This window comes from Colias eurytheme, chromosome 8, assembly GCF_061535395.1.
Source record: "Colias eurytheme isolate Ceu_HAF_F1 chromosome 8, ilColEury1 Martin Lab GWU primary, whole genome shotgun sequence".
In the NCBI taxonomy this organism is placed as follows: domain Eukaryota; kingdom Metazoa; phylum Arthropoda; class Insecta; order Lepidoptera; family Pieridae; genus Colias; species Colias eurytheme.
The window spans coordinates 5,050,224-5,073,154 of NC_142987.1; the positions used below are offsets into that span (position 1 = coordinate 5,050,224).

General features: G+C 33.1%; 2 protein-coding genes across 2 annotated transcripts; one reads left to right on the forward strand and one right to left on the reverse strand.

The window, feature by feature from the left end:
• The first annotated feature begins 28 nt into the window (after positions 1–28).
• Marf1 (meiosis regulator and mRNA stability factor 1-like protein) lies at positions 29–19,108 on the forward strand. Its single transcript, XM_090104587.1, has 17 exons — positions 29–428; positions 608–765; positions 899–1,042; positions 1,218–1,378; positions 1,759–1,876; positions 2,041–2,228; positions 7,187–7,337; positions 7,745–7,889; positions 8,844–9,040; positions 9,560–10,143; positions 10,379–10,539; positions 11,651–11,786; positions 12,288–12,393; positions 12,488–13,514; positions 13,821–13,993; positions 16,221–16,317; positions 16,725–19,108. The coding sequence occupies exons 1-17, from the start codon at positions 275–277 to the stop codon at positions 16,760–16,762; spliced, it is 3,738 nt and encodes a 1,245-aa protein (XP_089960713.1). The 5' UTR covers positions 29–274; the 3' UTR covers positions 16,763–19,108.
• An 86-nt stretch (positions 19,109–19,194) lies between these two features.
• ND-PDSW (NADH dehydrogenase (ubiquinone) PDSW subunit) lies at positions 19,195–22,617 on the reverse strand. Its single transcript, XM_090104588.1, has 4 exons — positions 22,429–22,617; positions 22,222–22,357; positions 21,939–22,078; positions 19,195–19,376 (listed from the first exon to the last, which is right to left on the reverse strand). The coding sequence occupies exons 1-4, from the start codon at positions 22,523–22,525 to the stop codon at positions 19,270–19,272; spliced, it is 480 nt and encodes a 159-aa protein (XP_089960714.1). The 5' UTR covers positions 22,526–22,617; the 3' UTR covers positions 19,195–19,269.
• Between the last annotated feature and the right edge of the window lie 314 nt (positions 22,618–22,931).

Below are 22,931 nucleotides of genomic sequence, written 5' to 3' on the forward strand. Positions count from 1 at the left end.
TATTTACGTTAGTCGTTATGTCGTAGTCTGTGGCACAAATGTAGAAATGGCGTAGCAAAGTGTTGATTTGTTTTTACATTTTGTAAATAATTGTGATTTAAATTAGACGCAAATCCATACGATTTAAGCATTTTCTATAGGTTTAAGTACTTAACTATTTTAATGTTTGTTGTGTGCAAGTTAAGTCTCATATCAAGGGTAGCCTACTTTTGATGGTGATTTTATCCCCGAGTCTATGAATAAAAATATCTATTTTTTGTAATCGTGGTCGATTATGTTTCTACGCACAATGAGTTTAGTACGAGATAATACAGAAATGGTGTCGAAAAGTACTTCAGGCCATCGGAGTCATTCAGCTCAAGGTCTAGCCAGTAATGTTTCTAGTCCTTGCATGAAAATACCGTTGCCACCTCGATTATGGATTACAGGTAACATTATGCAATGAACATATGCTTAAAAATTATAAAAGAATTTTATTTTAGCGACTTATCATACTTTTTACTAAGACAATATTAATTTCCTACTTCCTGCTATTTTGTATAGATAGGTACTATATTTTTTATCTTTTTATTGTTTTTAAGAATTATGATAGTCATTGTTCTCTTAGATATAGAAGATGAATCGTCAGATGAGATAAGCAGTGTTCGTGAAGATGGGATCTTGCCCGTAGAAAGGTCAAGAGTGAGATCTCGGTACAGACATCATAAACAGAAAACAACAAATAATATACCTGTTGGAATATTTTGGGATATCGAAAATTGTCAGGTACACATTTTTCATACTTAGAAAGCTATAATAATATTTAGACCATATTTATTGGTTCTCATGCTTTTTTCCACTTTAATGTTTGAACCATTTTTTATTATTTCTTTATTATAAATAATTGTAAACCTTGTAGGTTCCCCGTGGCTGTTCAGCAATAGATGTAGTAGCAGCAATTCGAGCCAAGTTTCTTGTCAGTCGACGGGAAGCTGACTTTGTTGTGGTCTGTGATGTGCGCAAGGAATCAGTTCATAGACTTCAAGAACTCAATGACTCTCAAGTATGTTAATATTCTTTTATTCTGTAACGCTTTTACATCTTTTTGGTTCAATTAAGTTTTTTATTGGTAATGTACAGTTACAAATGTATAAATTATCAAATTAATGATTTAGTACTGGCAAAAAATGTAGTATTTATTATATTGTTCTTTATTCAAGTTTTAATTATGTATTCAGGTAAGCTTAATACATGTGTGTGGAACACAAAAGAATGCAGCTGATGAAAAACTAAGACAATGTATGAGAAGATTTGGAGAGTTGCATCCTGCACCAGCATCCTTGCTTTTAATATCGGGAGATATTAATTTTGCTGCAGACCTGAGCGATTTTAGACACAGGTCAGTGAACTTACAAATTATAAACTCATTGCTTAACAATTTATCATTTGTCATCATACAATATTTATGCAACTATAACATCTTCAAAATTATTTGTAAAATTGTAGTTAATATTTGGGAAATTTTGATTATTTTATATGTAAAAAAATATCAAACTTGCTTTCTCTCACTTTATCATGTCCAAATTTAATGCACTCCATCTTTATAATAAACCTTCTACATATGATTTCAAAACTTATTTAGATGATCTGCTATGCATGGAATAATAATTATTTGGAAGTATGTCATTGTTTTTATTTCTGTTGTATAGGGGAAAAATAAACCAATGGTACTTTTTCCTCATGTATATCAATTAAATGACAATATGTACTGATCAATAGGAAAAATATGGAAGTGATATTGGTGCATAAACAGAATACTTCATCGGCATTAATTGCCTGTGCCTCATCCCACTATTGTTATAATGACTTGACGGCCCACCTCCCAAGGAATCCAAAGGTATATTATTTTACTTTTTATGTGCTCATTAATTTCCTATTATATTATTTATCACAATTAAATAATCATTAGGTAAATACATACTACATTACCATATTTACACATTAACCTAAAAAATAGATTATATTGTATTGTCTAATGACACATATTAATAAAAAACTTAGATAAGCCAAACTGAAGATGATGAACCGCCAACTTGTGAAATGGAGGTCGTGAATTTGCCGGTGGACCAGCCTCCGGAAAGAGTATCCAGGAGGTTACGAAGACTTGCCGATAATTGTGGGGGGAAGGTTCTTAGAGTAACAGCGTCTACGGCCATGATGAAGTTCCCAACACCTGATCATGCTTCTAGGTAAGAATGTTCTTTCATACAAAGTGTACATTACAGTCAAATATGTAATAATTTATTTTAATTTGATTTGAATCTCTGTCATCATCGTTAATAAAATGTTTATAATTTATATTAAAATTTAACAAGCAAACTTAATGTAACCATTCGCATGCCAGCTGAGACTGGCGAATTGTGTAGAACATGTTCTCTCATAACACCATTGTATTACCACTTTTCTTGCGAATAAATTCATTTCATTTCAGTCTTATTATGAGGTTAAAATTGTTAAGGACATCCATCGGCTACAATTGCAGTTGTCTTTTATAAATTGATGCAGATTTTAAATGAAGAATATGGGGATCATAGGTCTTTTGTGCCTCGGTTATTATCTCAACATAGTTATAATATTAATTACTTTGGTTCAGTTATATTTTTTATCACAATTATATTTGCTTTTTTTTTAATGACTTATAATCTCCTTATTGACTTTAATAAAAACAGAACATACTCACCTCCTTCAAGTTCATTACAATCGAATCTCATTAGAAATTCATATCCAAGTTACAATAAATGAATGGAAAAGTAACAATAGTTCTAAAATAAAACAACTGTTTGAACTTTATCTTTTGCATTTTCATTAATTTGAAAATTTATTTTCTATTCATATTATAAACGCGAAGTTTGTAAAATTGTATGGATGATTGTATGTTTGATACTTTTATGACAAAACAGCTTAAATCAGATCTGTATGAATTTGGGACAAACATAGATTAGAAGTTAAATTAGAACACATTGTGCTATTTTTACATAACTATCATAACTTTATCTTAAAATTTTATTTCGTATTTAAAGAGCGTACATACCAATAATATAAGCTATTTAAATTTATTCTTTTGTACTTTATCCTTTAGTGATATTCTTAGTAAGATATCAGTTGCAGTATAATCTACATCGATATTTGCGAATGACGTATTTCCGCCAGCTGATTGCAAAAGATTAGTTAGAAATAGAATATATAGGGTAGCTAAAAATATTATGTGATATAAAGGCGTGACCATAATATTATAATTTCAATGCAAATAATTTATATGGCAATAATAAAATTATACATTCAATATAAAAATAAACTTCTAGAATAAATAAAATAAAACTTTTAGGATAAATTAATGGAATACATCCGCTTTATTCGAGTACGCACTTCTTTTTAATGACGAGTCTTGAAACTTACGAATGTGCTTACGAGTAATCAACTTTTGTTATGCTTTGCATGCATGAATATGCATAGAATAAAATTTTAAGATAAACAAATATCTTTGTTTTTTTCATTAGCTAAATTTAAATTCCCTGAATATTAAATGTAAACTAATTTCTGCCTTAAATGAATTGTTGAGCTCAAAATCTATCGACGGTTTTAAAAATCGCTCTATTGTGTGTGTCACTTTATATTCCGTTACAAAAGTTTTTCGGTTTACCCTCTTTGCTTTATTTAATAGTTGCTCATTCAGTGGCCATTTGAAACGGCCATTGCAATACCGGGCACAAGCAAGAACAGATCGTTTTAGTTTTAATATATATTTTATTTTAAAATATAATTAATATTTATTATTGTAGCTTAGAAAGCAATTAATGTTAAGAAGTGTAGTTTATAATCAAAATGCTGCTAAGCGGGTGAGTATTGCGAATTATTTAGATCGGAAACGTTATGGATAATGGCGACGCGAATTGTTTCGACTTTAAGACATTTTATTCTTATTTGATTTTCTTTGTTTTGAAATAACCAATCTTATCTTCATAATGTTAAAACATATGTTTTGTGATAAATTTATAAACAGCACATATCAGTAGGTATATTTTTACGAATACTTCAAATTTATTTGAACAGTTATAACATCTTTATCTTTTTTATTGCATATAACATTTATTTACATAAAAATATATTTATTTTAATTGTTAATGTAACCATATTGTGGTTTGACAGTCATATGGTTCATTGATGAGTCATCAGCTGATAACGGTCAGCGAAAGTCCACGTTGCGTAAATTACTTTTATATTTTATTTTAATTAAGAAACAACCTGCTACTCGCTGTTTCAAAGATTTAGTTATTTCTTTGAATAATGGCGTTATTTTCTTTTTTCCAAATTATCTCAAGTAAAACCATTAAAGTTATGGATATGATTCGATTTTTGAGTTTATGTGTGGCGATAGACAAATAAATCTCAATGTATTAGTGTTATAATAGTTTTTAATACAGTCCTATAGGCTATGTTTGATATCGATGCAAATCAACCTCGTACATATTGATTTTTAATAAGAGACATACATGTTAAATGAACTTGAACGGAAAGCTTCATGTTAATAATACAGTTCCGTATTATTTGTTAAAAGTACCTATTATTATCGCGGTTGTCACTACCGGGTGTAAGAACCGGTCGTCACTTCCTTTTGTTGCAACTAGAGCATGTATATGTACAATGTAAATATACCATCACGTTTATTTTTAGTAAAAACATCTTAGCATATTGTATAATTTAACTACCTATGTCAATCCCACTGTAACCGTTATTCTTCACGTCTGTGTATAACAGTCGGTTAGTTTTAAATTATTCAGTGACATTGGTGAATTTACGACAAAAAGATTTGAAAACTTTTCCATATTTATAATATATGTCGCAGTCATCTGTTTGAATCTGCTATTTGATTGAACGACTACTACGTATTCTATTGGTCCGCTTTATTCAATTGTTTATTAGGCTATTACTTCTGATTTATTACTTTGATAGAACAGACAAATTGCTTGTTGCCATCGCAAAATTAAATAACTACCTATTTCAATTCAAAAAATACAATTACTCTTTCTATTTTCATCTACCGGTTATTTAAACTTCAAAAAGTTAATTTCTTACTTTCCTTTTTGTAAGGCTTGTTATTTTCCAAACTTCAGAACAATGTTTTATTGATGCGTCTAGCTGTTTTGTTTTTATCGGGCCTCCTTCCGGGAAAAGGCCCATGATATAAATGAAATTAAAATCAATTATTGTAGCTTTCTGCCAGCGCTATTTCACTAAATCGTGAAGTTCAGTTGTTTCAATTTATTAATTTGTAGCTTTTCGCCCTGGCTCTGCTCGGTAATATTTCAGTCGTTTAGTTTGTAAGTTTTTTTTACAATAAATGGCCTGAACCAAGTGGGCAAATGTAATTTTATTAAAATCACGGGTTTCATTCATGTACATACAATATAGAAGACTGGCTGAAACAACGTACTCGGATAAAAAGAAGCCTATATTTTGTCCAGATCAAAAATAAATAATACTGTATAAGTTTCTTACTATAGGCATGGACGTATAAAAAAAGACGGACGGTATATCGCCTAAACATTGAGTGAAGCCTAGTAATGGCGGCGAAACATCCATGTGTGTGTGCCATGTTGCCATGGCAACAGCTGTCCTGTTGACAATGGCGGCTGTATTTTTTTCTATAAATTATGCCGTAATAATTTTGTCATTAACACATAAAAGAAATAACTTGCTTCCCTGTGGAATGTAATCCCTTGTGTTTTGTTATTTAAAATTGTACTGTTGCGACACCATTTAACCACGCAAGACGGCATTTTAAATATTTTTTGTGAAACAGTGACGCAGTTAATCAGTCGGTAGTTCACGACGTAATGGCAGCCGACTAGCTTACTATGGTGAGAGTGTGTGCGTGTTTATTGTCTTTACACGATCGCTAGCTTACTATGGTGGCTTCACGTTGTTTGTTCGTAATATGGCGTCCGTCTTTTTTATACGTCCATGTCTATAGGTACATATAATATTTATAGTATAAAATTTCATACCATTCCGATCAGCTGTTTCTGCGTCCATCTATACATTCTTACAAACATTTGCTATTATACATATTATATGATGATAGAAAATAAGTATTTATTTTTAATGTTTTAAAGTATTTATTCTTCGTCTTTATAATGCAACTGTGGTAGATTGCCTTCTATATAATCATACGTTTACAGAGCACTAAAGCGCTATTTCACTAAATCGTGAAGTTCAGTTGTTTCAATTTATTAATTTGTAGCTTTTCGCCCTGGCTCTGCTCGGTAATATTTCAGTCGTTTAGTTTGTAAGTTTTTTTTACAATAAATGGCCTGAACCAAGTGGGCAAATGTAATTTTATTAAAATCACGGGTTTCATTCATGTACATACAATATAGAAGACTGGCTGAAACAACGTACTCGGATAAAAAGAAGCCTATATTTTGTCCAGATCAAAAATAAATAATACTGTATAAGTTTCTTACTATAGGCATGGACGTATAAAAAAAGACGGACGGTATATCGCCTAAACATTGAGTGAAGCCTAGTAATGGCGGCGAAACATCCATGTGTGTGTGCCATGTTGCCATGGCAACAGCTGTCCTGTTGACAATGGCGGCTGTATTTTTTTCTATAAATTATGCCGTAATAATTTTGTCATTAACACATAAAAGAAATAACTTGCTTCCCTGTGGAATGTAATCCCTTGTGTTTTGTTATTTAAAATTGTACTGTTGCGACACCATTTAACCACGCAAGACGGCATTTTAAATATTTTTTGTGAAACAGTGACGCAGTTAATCAGTCGGTAGTTCACGACGTAATGGCAGCCGACTAGCTTACTATGGTGAGAGTGTGTGCGTGTTTATTGTCTTTACACGATCGCTAGCTTACTATGGTGGCTTCACGTTGTTTGTTCGTAATATGGCGTCCGTCTTTTTTATACGTCCATGTCTATAGGTACATATAATATTTATAGTATAAAATTTCATACCATTCCGATCAGCTGTTTCTGCGTCCATCTATACATTCTTACAAACATTTGCTATTATACATATTATATGATGATAGAAAATAAGTATTTATTTTTAATGTTTTAAAGTATTTATTCTTCGTCTTTATAATGCAACTGTGGTAGATTGCCTTCTATATAATCATACGTTTACAGAGCACTAAAGCGCATGGACGGCGAGGATGTGTTCGGGCGTAAGATCGGCACGCGGTACGTGCGCAGCGCGCTGCAGCCGGCGTACTCGAGCGACGAGGGGTACAGCACCGCGCCGCAGCAGCCCGCGCGCCCGCAGTTCACACCCGTGCAGGTGTGTAGTTTGCGTGTTTGTTTATTAGACTTTATTTAACTTGTATTTTTTTATTTTATTTTTTAAGATTTAGGAATTATTTGTAAACTTTGAACTTAAATGAAATCAATTATTGTAGTGTGTTAATGGGAAATCAATTGTTGTGTTTAAAGAAGCCATTTCGATTTTTAAAAATACTATTTATTTTAATCATAAAATGTCACAAGGTTAGAAACCAAGGTTTATGATTAAAAATAGTTATAACAATATAAATTTGATATGTTTAATGTTTATACCTAATACTATTTTTTTTAATAACTATTAACTATCTATGTTTGTTTTGAAAATATTGACTTAAAATACTTGGAGCTAGAATTTATTTGTCGTGTTTCCAAATTTTTAAGTCCATTTCGTATACTCCCCAACAGGTGACGCAAGTGAGCATGGACGCAGAGCGCACGGCGGCGAGCGAGTGGGCGCTGGCGCTGCAGCAGCTGCCGGCGCCGACTCCGCCGCCGCTCGACTTCTGCCCGCCGCCCGCTCCCAAACCGAGGAAGATTAGGGGCACGCACGGTAAGCTTTATAGTTTAGATTCGTGATACGTGGTGAATGTGACTTTATAAATTTATGTGACTTTATCCTTGTTAATAGTGAAAGTCTGTCTTCAGAGTGAAAGCTAGTTTATTTTCGAACAATTTATCTTTATTATTATATGACATAAACCATAGCAATATGCTGTAAGTCATCATCATCATGCTGTCTTAATTACATTAAGTATATTTCAGAAATTCGAAATAAAAAGCAATATCATGGGTTTTGGAACATAGATTTCACATGCTCTAATTTTTTGTGTCACTTTTTTGAAATTAAGACGATTCACGATTCACAGATTACAACAATGTAGTTTTAACATGTGTTTCAATTAATAATTTTAACGTGATAACGTCTCATTTCGACCGCTGCCACTGCATTATGTTATCACGTAAACATCTCTATCGTAAACCTACTTTACAAACAACCAATTTTGCACGCCTCATAAGCGAAGCGTTGAGGTGGGTACTACTGTCACTTCGCGCAAAACATCTGATTTTTCAAACTTAAAATGTCTTTATGTATCATACATTGCACTTGTAAGATAATACATACACACACATATTAAGAAAAAACACTATTTTTAACGTTCATGATATTTTTGATGTCATTTTTGTTATTTAAACTAGTTAAAAAACAGTTTAAAAAAGTTCTGTCTTGGACGTCCGTGTGTCTGTATGTGCGGATCCTTTTTCTTGTTAACACGATAGCGACCGAAATACTTTACTAATCGAGTCTTTTTTTTTCTCTTACGCTTGAGTATGCTCAGGAATAGAACCCTTTCATTTTTCAGGGTCTGATTCGATGTGGTTTAATTGTTATTAAATAAACAAAAATAATAATTAATAAATATTTATTAAAAAAAAATTATGAGGCGTGCACTTTTGGATTTTCCAAATTATTTTTTTATCATTTTAATATTTAATTGTCAATCAGGTTCAGCGTCGCTCGACCGCTCAGCGTGCTCGTCGAGCAACAGCTTCGACGACAGCCGCCGCGAGCTGAGCGCGAGCCGTGCGGTGTCGCCGTGGAACTCGTCGGCCAGCTTCAGTGAGCAGAGCACGGAGGGCGATGAGTGCGCTGCGGAGCTCACAGTGGCCAACCTGCCGCCGTACGAGCCGGTCGTGTTGCAGGTGGGGAAATAATGAAACATTTTGATCCTACTACTATTATAAAGGCGAAAGTTAGTATGTATGGATGTTTGTTACTCTTTCACGTAAAAACTACTGAATGGATTTGAATGAAACTTTACCACAATATAGCTTATACATCAGAATAACACATAGGATAGGTTTTATCCCGGAAATCCCACGGGAACGGGAACTATGCGGATTTTTCTTTGAAAACGCGGGCGAAGCCGCGGGTGGAAAGCTAGTAAAAAATAAAAATATTGACTTTCATATTTTTGATATTCGTGGATTTTACAGCGATTAATTAACTATCAAGAACGATAGCACACACATTAAATTTATTTGACATTAACATTATATTTATATTGTTATAAATAATTGCTATTAAATTTAAACGAAAATGTAAACAAAACAAAAAAAACTTATTCTAATAGCACTTTACAAAAATACAACCATAACTTATTTTTAAAAATTCTAAAAGCACTACAAAAATACAACCATAAATTATTTTCTTTGTTACAGGAGATGTTAATAAAACTGTTCAATCAGTACGTGCTAGTGGTGCGCGTATCAGTATGGGCGGCTGGGGACGGGCCGCAAGCCACGGTCGTCCTGCGCTCGGAGGGCGACGCGCGGCTCGCCATAGCGCGCGTGCACAAGCGGCGCCTCGACAACCAGTGGGCAGGTCGCAGGCTCGAACTGTCCCTGGGACGACCCTCCCCAGCACCCAACCTAGATGTACTCAGAGCTAGACTCCGCGCAATACTCCTAGATCAAACGAACCACACGCTCCCGCTCCTACGTTTACGTGACGCGTACGCAAGCCGCCACTGCTGCGCCCTCACCACCTCGGATATAGCCAAAGTTAGAGATACAGTCATTATACACGAGGGATACGGCCGTGTAGTGCAATTGGTGGATTTCACGCCCGTCACTAGTACGGAAATGGAGGAGGCACCGTGGAAATGCCACATCCATGCGGTGATGAATACGGGACACGATGATGGCAGCCGCATCCTGCAGCCGGTGTATATTGAAGTAGCGGTGTTGGCTAAGAATACTCAGATGCTGTTAGAGAGTCATGGTGGAATCTTGCCTTTATTGAGGTAAGTTTAAATTAACAGTTAATATTTTGTTTATTTTGTAGAATTCAAAAGATACATACGATACATAAGAAATAAAGGAATCTTTTTATTACTGTAATGTAATCTTTTAACAGACATTGTATAATATTTGTTGAATTCATTCTTTGCTTGTTTTTCATAATGCATAAACTTGGGATTGAATAAATGCAAAATAAGACTAATTATTTTGGTAAAAACACTAATTATTTTCTTTTAGTTTCGTGGAGTGTTATGAAGCGATGTTCCCGCCGCTACTGTGCGACGCAAGGAACGGCGTTGCCCTGGAGCTATTGTTGCGTAGCATTACCGCTGTGGAAGTTAAAGATAGCCCTTCGCGTCATCTCACTTGGGCTTCGGCACCCGCTTGCATTGATAATAGTGAGTTCTAAATTTCATATATCTATAAAAATTACACAAATAAAGAAATCGAATTTGAATTTGAAAAATTTGTATGTATATTTTGTGTGTTAGAAATAATTATAATATCAGTTATTAATTTATTTATTATATACATATTAAATAACAAATAAATTAAATTAATTACAAATTCTGTTTATGAAAACGCCGTTTTGAATATGTTAGTCTTATTTTTTTTTCAAGTAAGTTAGATTCCGTGTTCTTCTCTAGGATATTACGTAAATAAAATTAATGAAATAAGACTTTAATTCCGTTCCATGTAACGGTTTTCAATTGTTATAATGAAAATGAGTTTCTAATTTATTTAGGTTAAATATGCAGTAAACAAGGCCTTGTTTCGAAATTTATTTATTTGTTTAAACAAAGTCTTATTGTAATAGATACAAATTTTATATATGTACTTGTTCGGATTGTTATCTATTTAGTTGAATCAATTATCACTATAAATACATATAAACACAAATTTTTAAGTTATAGGCATATTGTCAATTCTCTTAATTCATAAATTGATTAGCCTGATTATTATTTATTTACTTGTTTTATTGGTCAAATCGAAATAGATTTTACCATTATCATACACATCCTTTATTTTTATGATTGCCTGGAAGAGTATAATTTATACAATAAGGCCGCCTTATAAATTCCAAGTTTATGTGTTCATTTCATTTCAATTTCAGGGCAAATATTTGTGTGATGAACTCAATTATTTGTTCTTGGGTCTGGGTGTTATCTATATATGTATTTATTAAATATTATATTTATCGTCGCCTAGTACCCCCACAACACAAGCCTTAATTGAGCTTACTGTGGGACTAGGTCGATTTGTGTAATAATGTCCTATAATTTTAAAAAAGACGGGTTGCACTCCTGGAGTGCCGGCAGAAGTGAAAACTTGATTATTAACGTTGAGCATGTTTGATATTTTGGAATGGTATCCGTCTTACGCTTGTTCGATCAGGTCACGTGTCCTGACGTGAGTTTAAGATTTTATACCCATTACAGTAAAAGTGCTCAACGCCGCTAAAGAAGTTTTCACTTCAAAAAAATAATAAAAAAGTGTTTTGTGTGTCAGGTGAGGTGTCGGGCTGCAGCGCGGAGCGGGAGCGCGGGCGCACGGCGCAGGCGCTGGAGCCGATGCTGGCGCTGTTCGAGCGCGAGCTCATCGACCTGCTGCGCACCGCGCCCAAGTGCTCCATACCGTTTAGCAAGTATGTTTACATATTTAGTGAGTTTGTTATGTACGTCAGTGACATAAAATTTAATGTACCATCTAAAAGAAGAAGCCACCGACAACCAAACACAGTTTTTAACTAGTTTGGTAGTCAGTGGATCATCAAAATATTGTACCGTACGATTTTATGTTAATTTTTTTTTAATTTTAACATTTAGCCACTCCATTAGTGACACTAATGGAGATAAAATATCTACTAGATATTTTGTGAATAAACTGATCACTTTTGGTTTTGTGATGTTTCTTTGTAGGTAACTTTTAGACTCTCCATTGGTAATTACTAGTGACACTACTAGTGATATTATGTGGATAAACCGAACTCTTTATCTTGATAAGGCAAGGCAAATATTTCAAGGCAAGTTATAGGTGGTTGTTTCGTGAAGAAAAATTTGCAGAAAAAAATTGGTTTATAGGTGGAAATTTAATTTCTGTTGTGCATCTCACAATTTATTCTAATTTTTATTTTTCTTTCCATGAGGTTAATTCCGGCATTTCACCATCATTTTGGACGCCAATGCCGCGTTGCTGACTATGGGTTCACTAAGCTGCCGGATTTACTTTCCGCTTTAAGCAAAACTATCGTGGTAATTGTTACTTTCAAACTTATAACATTACTTTAAAAATGTATATAACAGTTTCTTCATATAAGTTTATTATAACCAATAACCATTTTTATAGGTCCTCGGATCGGGCTCGTATCGCGTGATTACGATATCAGCTGCCGCACAAAATCGCCGCTGGACCTCGGATCTAGTGAAAGTTCTCAAAGCTCAACCGGGTCGCACAATATACGCTCACGACATACCGCAACTGTACCAAGCTACGATCGGACGTCCGTTCACACCCGTCGACTATGGGGTGTGCACGCTCGAAGAGCTCATGGACAGAGTGCTTCCTGGAAGCGTTATCATCGGCTCAGATGGATCGATATCCCTTCCTCGTAGAACTCCGACGGCCGAAGAACGCGCCAGAACCGTTCAATTCGCAGCACAAGCGGTGGAACTGCTCTGCCACGCGCCTAATTTCCGCATGGAGTTCTCACGTTTCGTACCCGCCTATCACGCACATTTTGGAAGACAGTTGCGCGTCGCTCACTACGGTTGTGTCAAATTGGTAGAGCTTTTCGAGTTAATACCGGAAATGGTTACCGTTTACTGCGAATCTACTGGAGAACGCAGTGTGCGATTGGCAACACCATTAGCACGTTCTGTTATGGCGCAGCGCCTCAGAGATCTCTCTCCGATAGCTTTGTCAGCGCTGTCCGCGCGTTACGTGTCACAGTACGGCGCTCCGATACAACCTGATATTTTGGAAGTGAATTCGCTCGAAGCTCTCGTATACGCCGCTGGAGGTCGTATAGAGGGGGGCGTGATTAGAATGACGGATGAAAATTGTTCTTGGGTGAACGCCGCACTTGCAGCTTGCGCTGTGCTATCAGCTGATAGAAGCGTCGCCCGCGGTTCCACTGAAGAGTATTTCGTTAATGCGTTCACTCAGCTGAGTGGAATGGAGCCGGATTTAAAGGAGCTTCTCAGTACCGGTGTGATCGAGATATCGGAGCGCTATGTACGCTTATCGACACTGTGGCGTGTGGTGTGGCGCGTCACTATGATCCTACTGGATCGCTCGCGTCCCGTTCCCGCGATGGAAATATTCTTGGAGTATACGAAACGATATGGGCCGTCGTTCCCCAAGGCCGAATTGGGTAGGTTATTTTAAAGTTTTGTTATTTTCGTATTCATAGATTATCTATGTGCACTTTTAATTGTAATTCTATGAAAACCATATAATATAACGTTTTCAAATGTCAGTATTCTGTTTGCTATGTTAATTCTTATCTAAATGTTCATTTATTATAAACATAAATTTTCATTCAGTTTAAATTTTATTATTTCATGTAGATAGATTTAAAATATTCAAACAATAATTCTTCTACGATTCTCATAATGTCTACCAGTTTGTTCTTAGTTCAAATGGTGTAAATAAATGATTTATTATCTCATTGTAACAGGCGTGGACGCAGTAATCGAGTTCCTCCAATCACAAAGCAGCGTGTTCGCATCGGAAGGCGGTCAGTGGCGCGTGCGTGTGGGCGTGCGCGTGCCGCCGCGACGTGACGTCACACACGCGCGTGCGTTGCCGCAGGAGGACTACTCGGTGTACGACACGCCGCCCGGACAGAAGGTAAGAGCTTACCTAAATAATAGTTAACATTTTTAATTGATTTTGATCTTAATATCCGCTAAAAATAAATCTAAATCATTTATCTTGTCATTAGTGTATCAATAACTAGTGGTCCGCCCCGGCTTCGCCCGTGGTACATATTTAGTATCCTATGTCCTTCTCCTGGCTCTAAACTACCTCCCTGCCAATTTTCAGCTAAATCGGTTCAGCCGTTCTTGAGTTATAAGTGGAGTAACTAACACGACTTTCTTTTATATATATTCATTTATATTATATTTTATTACTCATATATATACAGTGGTGGACGTTTAATTAGAAACTCGTAACACGATGAAGTAGTCATCAAATTCATTTAACATTTACGTATTAACGTATTAAAGATTAAGTATTATTTCGTATGTAATAGAACACCCGTTTATCTAGTTTTATAAGACAATGCTTAATTTTAATCAAACATTAGCTTAAATTAATAAAATTAAACAACTTTAGTGAAACCTGATTTCCGAGTATTTTCAGTCTGGACAACAAATTAGAAACAGCATGCTTCGCGTGATCCAAAGTCAAAACCTGATGAAATGCCGCCAATATTCTTTCTTCTACAAATATTTTCACCGTTTTTTAAACATTCTATCTAAAAGTTTCTGAAAATAAATTTGCTTTACAGTATAAATGGTTAAAAGTATGATTTGTGACCAATCAACAAGAAAAATAATTTTAAGTTTACATTTTGACAAAAACTAGAGTTACAGGAAAATTGCAAATCATTTAGAGTGTTCGATAAAAATATATTCAATGCTATAGTTTATTTAAAAGAGCATGGTACTTCCGAAAAAGTGCCTAGAAAAGCTGTATCATGAAAAACCACTGCACGCGAGGATAGGCAAATGATTCTTTTGGCAAAGATGGATCCATTTAAAAGTTCAAATTCTATTATAAAATTAGTTTTTTCCGAAGATGAACCTCGCAATGTGTCGATGAGATCGGTTCGCAGGCGGTAATTTGAGGCAAAATTTTTTGGAGAGACGCCAGGAAAGTACAGCTTCTTACAAGGAAGGGAACAACGTGTTTCATTTACTTAGAAATAATGCTAGTGGACAGTACGCCAGTGAAAAAGTTTTATTTTGGGATGAAACTAAAATTAATTTAATCAATTTTGGTGGCAAAGGATACACGCGTCGTTAAGTTAACCAGGCCTTAGATAATAAATAAACAGTTAAGCATGGCGGAGGAAACATTATAGTATGGGCATGTATGGGGTTGTTTTTAGACTGTTATAATCTTTATAGACAACAACGGCTTTACAACGTCGTGCCTTAGATTGTATGAGATTTTAACACGTTTGCAAAAACATATTTTCTAATAGAATTGGAACCTTTAAATGGATCCATCTTTGAGAAAATAATTATTTGCTTATGCTCGCGAGCAGTGGTTTTTCATGGTCGAGCTTTTTTAGGCACTTAATCAGAAGTACCATGCTCTTTTAAATAAACTGTAGCATTGAATATCTTTTTATCAAACACTCTAAATGATTTTATTCTTTCCTGTAACTCCAGTTTTTGTCAAAATGTAAACTTAAAATTATTTTTCTTGTTGATGGGTCACAATTGTTACTTTTACCCATTTATACTGCAAAGCAAATTAATTTTCAGAAACTTTTATACGGAATGTTTAAAAAACGGTGCAAATATTTGTATATTATTTGTAGAAGAAAAAAATATTGTCGGCATTTCAACAGGTTTTGACTTTGGAACACTCGAAGCATGCTGTTTCTAATTTGTTGTCCAGACTGAAAATGCTTGGAAATCAGGTTTCACTTAAAGTTGTTGAATTTTATTAATTTAAGCTAACGTTTGATTAAAAATAAGCAATTTATTATAAAACTAGATTAACGGGTGTTCTATTACATATGAAATAATGCTTAATCACTAATACGTTAATACACAAAAGTAAATAAATTTGATGACTACTTCATCCTGTTACGTGTTTCTAAATAAACGTCCACCACTGTATATATTATAGACAGCAATCTTTCCGCTTTCTTCAAGTGTTTATATTTCATTGTTTAATTTAATAACTAATTATTAAAGTGAGACATTCATTCTTTGTTATAACTTATAATTAAACACTATGAATGTGGCAAAAACGACATAATATTGATATAGGACTTATATATTTTTATTTATATTAAATTTAATATTACAACACGTATGTATTTAATATTGAACAGGGGTCGCGCGTTTTCGAATCTCCGAGAACCAATATATGGTCGTCTCCGCCGGCCAGCGCACTACCTCAGCCAACAGCTTTACTCACTCAAGATAAACGTAAGTTGCTTTTTTCTTCTCTTCAATATATTATGTAATTATTTAGTTATCAATTTATAAGAATTTACTTATTAACATTTTAATATTGTGTTCTAAGGAAGTTTATTCAAATAAAATTGAGATTCTTAAGACAGATCGAAATCAGATTAATCAAACATATTATGTTTCATCTCAGTTATATTTTTTGCATCGCTCATGTGTAGTTTTATTCAGATTTTTTTTAACATCAATTTATTTACGTTTACCATTTTACAAATAATTTCCTTCGTAATTATTTGTAAAATGGTATGTTTCCTTCGATAAGACCGCCATTTGTTTCAATTTATGATTAGATTAAGTTCATATTTAAGTTATCTAAGAGCAATAAAAGATAAATAAATAAATAAATATGTGATTATGTTGTTCAGGTCGCACGCGCCTGGCTGCCCAGTTCGATGCGGCGTGATATATCATTCCCACAGTATTACTATAGTTAAGAGAACGCATTCCCTTCCAGTATGTTTCCTCTATGTGATGTTTGCATGTGTTCAGTCCACTTTGCCAACGTTTATATTTGAAGGGCTGCAACGAATTTTATCAACAAGACAAATATATGTCCTAAGAATGTGATGTCTATAACAATAACGTTTTAGATTGTGTATATTTTTGTGTGTTTATTTAGGTTAAGTAACGCATTCGAGAGATGTTACAGTGCTATGGGGGATCGATACGAAATTCGAAAATTAGATTTAATGGAAGCCACTTAAAAAATATTACATACACCTTTTTATATGATGTTTTACCACTACATTATTATTTTTATTTATTATTTCGTTAATATCTTATTTTACATTTTGACACTGACCCATTAAATAGAACATAAGTATTTTTTTTTGTACATACTATAATTTTAATATTAGTTACTGTATTTTATCAACCGACATATCGTTTAAATCATATGCTCAATGTTTTATATTATACATAGGAAATGAATTTAAAGGGCACTTGTAACATTTAACGAATGCTCACGTAAAGTACAATAATCATACAAAATGTTAATTTTATTTGTAAAAATTATCCTTTGATATATGATCTCCATTATTTCTATAGATGCTTTATTTAAAATATTGGCTTTAAATGCGTGACTCGTTTAGAATTTTATTTGGTGACTGTTAAATTATAATAATCGTTATTCCAATTTTCTAATCGAATATAAGGAATATCATAATTCGAATTTATAATTTTAGATAAAAAATGTATATTTTATATTGTCGAAATGTATACTATACGCCCTGTTGAATAAGTTATACTTAATCCATGTGTTTTGAGCCAATAATTCTCGAAACTTGCGTTAGTATCCGCTTTTATATGTATTACTGCCTGGGTAAGTGTGGCCAATACAACCAAAAGGAATATTACATATATTAAATTATTACATTATACATTAATGAAGTTTAAAGAGATTGGCAAAAATATGATAATAAAAAGGCAATACTCTAATAAAATTCACACATATTTTAAAAGCGGACGCTAAACGTGGCTAAAATTAAGTCAATTAAAGATATTCAAAAAAGTATCGAAAACGAATAAATACACTTTAGGCCTCTTTTATATTGCTTGTGTCTGTGCAATGGTTATAAGTTTCGATAACTATCTAATGTTCCGTCGTTCCACATTAATATCACGCGTACATATTATTATATTTTTATATAAATATTTAAATGTAAGATATAGAGTAGAATGTTTTATTTTAAGGCTTATACATAAAGAAACAGACGGTCTAACATGTGTTACCAAACGACTGTCTGAACAACAAATTAGAATAATGGTTTAGTTAAGTTTTTGACTATCATTAACTTAGCCTAATTAATTGTAAGTAATTTTTTTGTTACTTTTTAAGTATTAACAACCAGTTTATTTATGTATGAGTTGTAAATAAATGTGTTGGAAGAAACAATTGTGAATCGAAACTACATACAATTTATTCTGTGATATTAAAGTACCAACTGTTTGTATCTAACGAGAAATAAAGGTTTATGTATAAAGTGTACATAATATATTCGAATTGGTACATTGTATTTACACATTTATTTACATAGCCATTCTCTTACGATATTAATGTGGAGCAACAAAAATGTAATTTATCTAAAATTGAGGTGTTATTCAATTTTCTCTAAGTAGGCAGACCCTTTGCACGAATTACAATATTGTTGAGTAAATAATATATTTATTTATTACACTGCCAGTCTGCATTTTAAAGCCACTATAAAAGCGGAGTTATTGTATTAAAAGATAACTAATAGTGGCTATTTATATCACATACAAGTATTTTTATAAACACAATAAGTTGTTTCTTCTCCACTCAAATGTTTATTAATTCATGAGCTATTTAATAATATCGTACTTTAATTATTATCGTCAAATGAAATTCTAATAAAACTTTTACCAGTTTTATATGTAAGCAAATTTTGAGAATTTTTGCCATCATGACTCAACAATTTTAAACTATTTAAGATTTTTAGAAATTCATTTATAGAATTAGTAAAATTACCAGTTGTATTTTGAATTTCTTTAAATAGCAAATGAATGTAAGCCAATTTGTTTTTACTTTCGTGACCAATAATTTTAAATGTGTATTTAGATTTTAAGATGTTTCAAGTAGTGGTAAGTGAAGATGTTCGTATTTTTTCTACATCTTCGTAATTCTGTGATTATTGATTTTTGTTGTAGTATCTGTGTATGTATGGATATTATATCCCTTCGTAATTGCATGAAAATGAATGTAGGTTGGAAAATAAATGTTATTTTTTTAGACATGTGTTTTATTTATTGCTTTTGCCCAAATAATCATTACAACAATGTATAAACAATGAAATTATTATAAAAAAAAAACAGAAAAATGCTATAACAATTTATTACTGCAATGAACATTATTTAGCTACTTATGGTTTATTTCATTTCTTCGCACTCTCTTCACTTAGTCTGTTCAGACAGGGGTCCGTGACGCCTCTCCCAGATCATGCGATGTTTCTGCTTCATGTAAGCTTTGCGGGCGTCGCCGTATGCGCCCAGGTCACCATCTGTTTAGGGCATTATAATATGTTTTAACTTGTATTCCCGAATATAATTCCTCGTATTATGTATGGAGTGCTGTTTCTAGTCACTAATTTACTTTGAATGCAGTTCACTTAGGTATGGTAATAAATCAATGTAATTTTTCCTAGAGCTTACTTTAGATATGGCCAACATTTTTTTTTTTCATTTTTGGTGTTTGTATACTTACTTATGCAATATATAAAATGTTATTTATTTTTGTTAAGTACATTAATTTCGGCATAAAGGTGCTTTTCCAACAATAATGTGCAAGGATGTGTAGCGAGGAATGTGTTTTTAAAGAACCAATCATATCGCTTCATGTACCTCGCCTCGCTCTGATGGAAACGGCTCAGTGGTGCTAGGTTTTTTACACATACAAAACAAGTGACAGATGTGTTCGAGGTATGTTTATTAGTTCTATAATTTTGAAAAGGAAATTGAAGACATTTCAACACATTTCAGTACCACATATTTTCCTTGCATATACATCCTCGCAGGACACATTTCCCTAGCACATTATTGGTGGAAAGATGTTTAAAAGAATATGTTTCTCGAATACTCAAAGATGCTAGGACCAATTTGGAAAATTCTTATTTTATAGGCATGAATACTAATTCTGTTTGATGATGAGACATTTGATTTTCATAAGTTATTTGGGAAGCTGCATATGAAGGCATGGATGATTGAGCATTTTGCAATCTTATAATTGCAACTACTGTCCAGCGCACATTTGGCGTTTTACTTTAGAAAAAGGTAAGTCTCAATATTTATCCTAAATTTTTTGTTTTTACACTAAAATTAAATAATTTTTAATAAGGTTCATTTAGTTAAGTTTTTACTGCCTTCATTCAGTAAGAAATGAAATCATTATAGTACATACAGGTAAATTAGCTTGGAGAAATTTTTGCGTTTGTAGTAGTGTATGGTCAGCAAATAAAATAAAACAACATTTTATTTTTAGTTTTTATTTTATACAGGGTTACTTGTAAAACACCAGCAACCTCGCAGGACAAGATAGCTAACATCATAAATAACAACATTTGTTCTACGACTTTTGGCATAACGCAATAAATTATTTTTAAATGATTTTTTAAACTTTTATTGTACTCTCCTTACATTTGTAAGTCTATGTTCTATTAATTATCGGATGGACGACGCGACGCCCCCTTCCCCCTCTCGTTCGCTTTTTGTTTACGTAATTTTTGGGAGGCGTAGAGTTTATAATATTCAGACGGAAAATTAAATGAATATTTATTTTTGTATGAAAATAAAATCTAACAAATTATCAAAAGTCGAAATGTTGTTACTTATGATGTTAGCTATCTTGTCCTGCGAGGTTGCCGGTGTTTTACAAGTAACCCTGTATATATAAGGGATTTTAAATTAAACTATATGTGTTTCTCCTCTGAAAAAGATGAGACTTTATTTTAATATTTGCACATTTAACATACATATAACTTTTACATTAACAATGTTACTAAAATGAAAAATTTACTAACCTGAAAAAGAAACGACATTTAAAGTTTAATTCTTTAGTTTGAGAAGTCAAAGACTTGCCTCGACCATGTTTTAACACTGGAGCCATATTGAATTAACAATATAAAGTTACAACACTTACACACAAATTAAACACTAGTTATGGCCCTGCCTTCATACAAAACTGCTGAATACGCCGTTCGCACGGGAATAGAATGTGGATGCGATTTCCCTTATAGCATCCAAGCTTACGTCTTTATAATTATTAAACTGTATAAATTCATTCTTTAACTCCGGTCTGCATCGTGCAGACATGGGTGTAAAAGTCTCATTTTAGCTATTAAATGTAGTTTTTAAGTACATCTGAGTTTTCATTTGGGGCCTCCGGCTGCGGGACATGTAATTCACTTCAACAAATATTATAACAATAATAACAAATAATAACAACAATCAACAAATACAAAATTTATCAATTAAACTACGTACATAATAATTATAATTTTTGAATGAAATGTGCTTTATGTTCTAACGCTACCAAACGACTGCACGTGGCACCTGCGGACAGCGTAAACTGGTTTATTCTGGTTTTGTGCGTGTTTCCACTTTCCACTATCAAGTGACGATTTATTTATTTGTTTTGTTTCGTAATTATTATGGTCAAATATTAATTATGAAACAAATTATTATGGACACGATATTTTATTGTTTCACGGTAGTCGCCTTGTCGTTTGCTCAAGGACGTAAAATTGAATGATATATTTTTTTTTATAAAGTCAAAACGATTTTCTTTCAAATAAAAACTTGTTTTTATTGAAAACAAAAGTGTTGCTAGGAATAAGTATAAAGTTAAATAGTAATGTTAGGATATCGAAACATTTTTGTATAGGCCAGAACGATATAGTGGAAACGCGCTCTAAGATCTGAGTAATATACACACCACTACATATGCAAAAATTTCTCCAAGCTAATTTACCTGTACATATACTGATTGGACATTGATTGAATGAATTTGATTGTTTAGCTTGTTTCGAAGGTTTCGTTTAACAATATTTAATAACTATTAAACTTACATTTAATAAACCAGGCTTCTTCAGCATCCTTATATTTTTCCCAGAGAGGTTTGCATTTCACTTCATGATCTGGTTTTTCGTAAATCATGCAATCTTCAAATCGCATGCGAAGTATGTTTAAAATTTCGGAGTCCACAGCCCTAAAAAATTACTATTGATATAAGTAATTAATTCTTTAATTATTTTTATTATAATTATATTAGCTTATGTTAATATTATCTAAATAAATATTACTGCAATAGATCGCTAAACAATTTATGAATAGGGTTGCATGAATACTAACCTATCTCTTTTAAATTGAGTGTTCGCTTCGAAGTCACATACAACATCGTCGCTATAGCACTGATCGATAGTGGGTACACGGCGGAACTGTTGGTGATACCACGGATACTTCTTTTGATTAGGTTCGACTACTTTTTCTGCAGATTAGAATAAAATATTAGAGTCTAGCTTACATAACATTGGAAGCTGTCATTAGAAGAAAACATACCTCTAAACCATGTTACCGGTGCATCTATTGTATTGTACATGGCACTCGCAAAACTCCTAAAAAGATTATCATCGGGTTCACCACCGCCTTGAACCATTTTTAAAACAATTCGGATAAAAATCCGCTTCCAAAATCTAAATAGAAAGCAATGACAATGATAGACAGGTAGTTGACTGTTGACAGACACATTGACAGATTTGATTTTTTTTAATCTACTGAGTACAAAATGACCACCAGACAATTGAGTGCCACAGATGGTATTAACCTCAGAGGATAATTCCTCTGAGGTATTAACGATGGCTGTTTTCCAATTACTGAGCATAATGCGACTCAGTGGCGCACAATGCCGAATTGTGCTGATGCTTAATTGGAACGTGAAACTAAAACACGTGAAAAATATTCATAGATTTAGCAATAACCTCATTAATGTGTAAAGAAATACATAATAATTGGTTGAAAAATATTTACGGTTATTTTTAAAAATTTGGATTTTGATTATTTCA

Bases quoted from the DNA above. Each gene is read 5' to 3' on its own strand.
- Marf1 (XM_090104587.1), top strand. From the start codon at position 275: ATGTTTCTACGCACAATGAGTTTAGTACGAGATAATACAGAAATGGTG. The intron at 766-898 runs GTACACATTTTT...TAAACCTTGTAG, and splicing joins GGGATATCGAAAATTGTCAG to GTTCCCCGTGGCTGTTCAGC. The intron at 11,787-12,287 runs GTATGTTTACAT...TCTTTCCATGAG, and splicing joins TGCTCCATACCGTTTAGCAA to GTTAATTCCGGCATTTCACC.
- ND-PDSW (XM_090104588.1), bottom strand. From the start codon at position 22,525: ATGGTTCAAGGCGGTGGTGAACCCGATGATAATCTTTTTAGGAGTTTT. The intron at 22,358-22,428 runs GTATGTTTTCTT...TCTAATCTGCAG, and splicing joins ACCGGTAACATGGTTTAGAG to AAAAAGTAGTCGAACCTAAT. The intron at 22,079-22,221 runs GTTAGTATTCAT...GTAATTTTTTAG, and splicing joins ACTCAATTTAAAAGAGATAG to GGCTGTGGACTCCGAAATTT.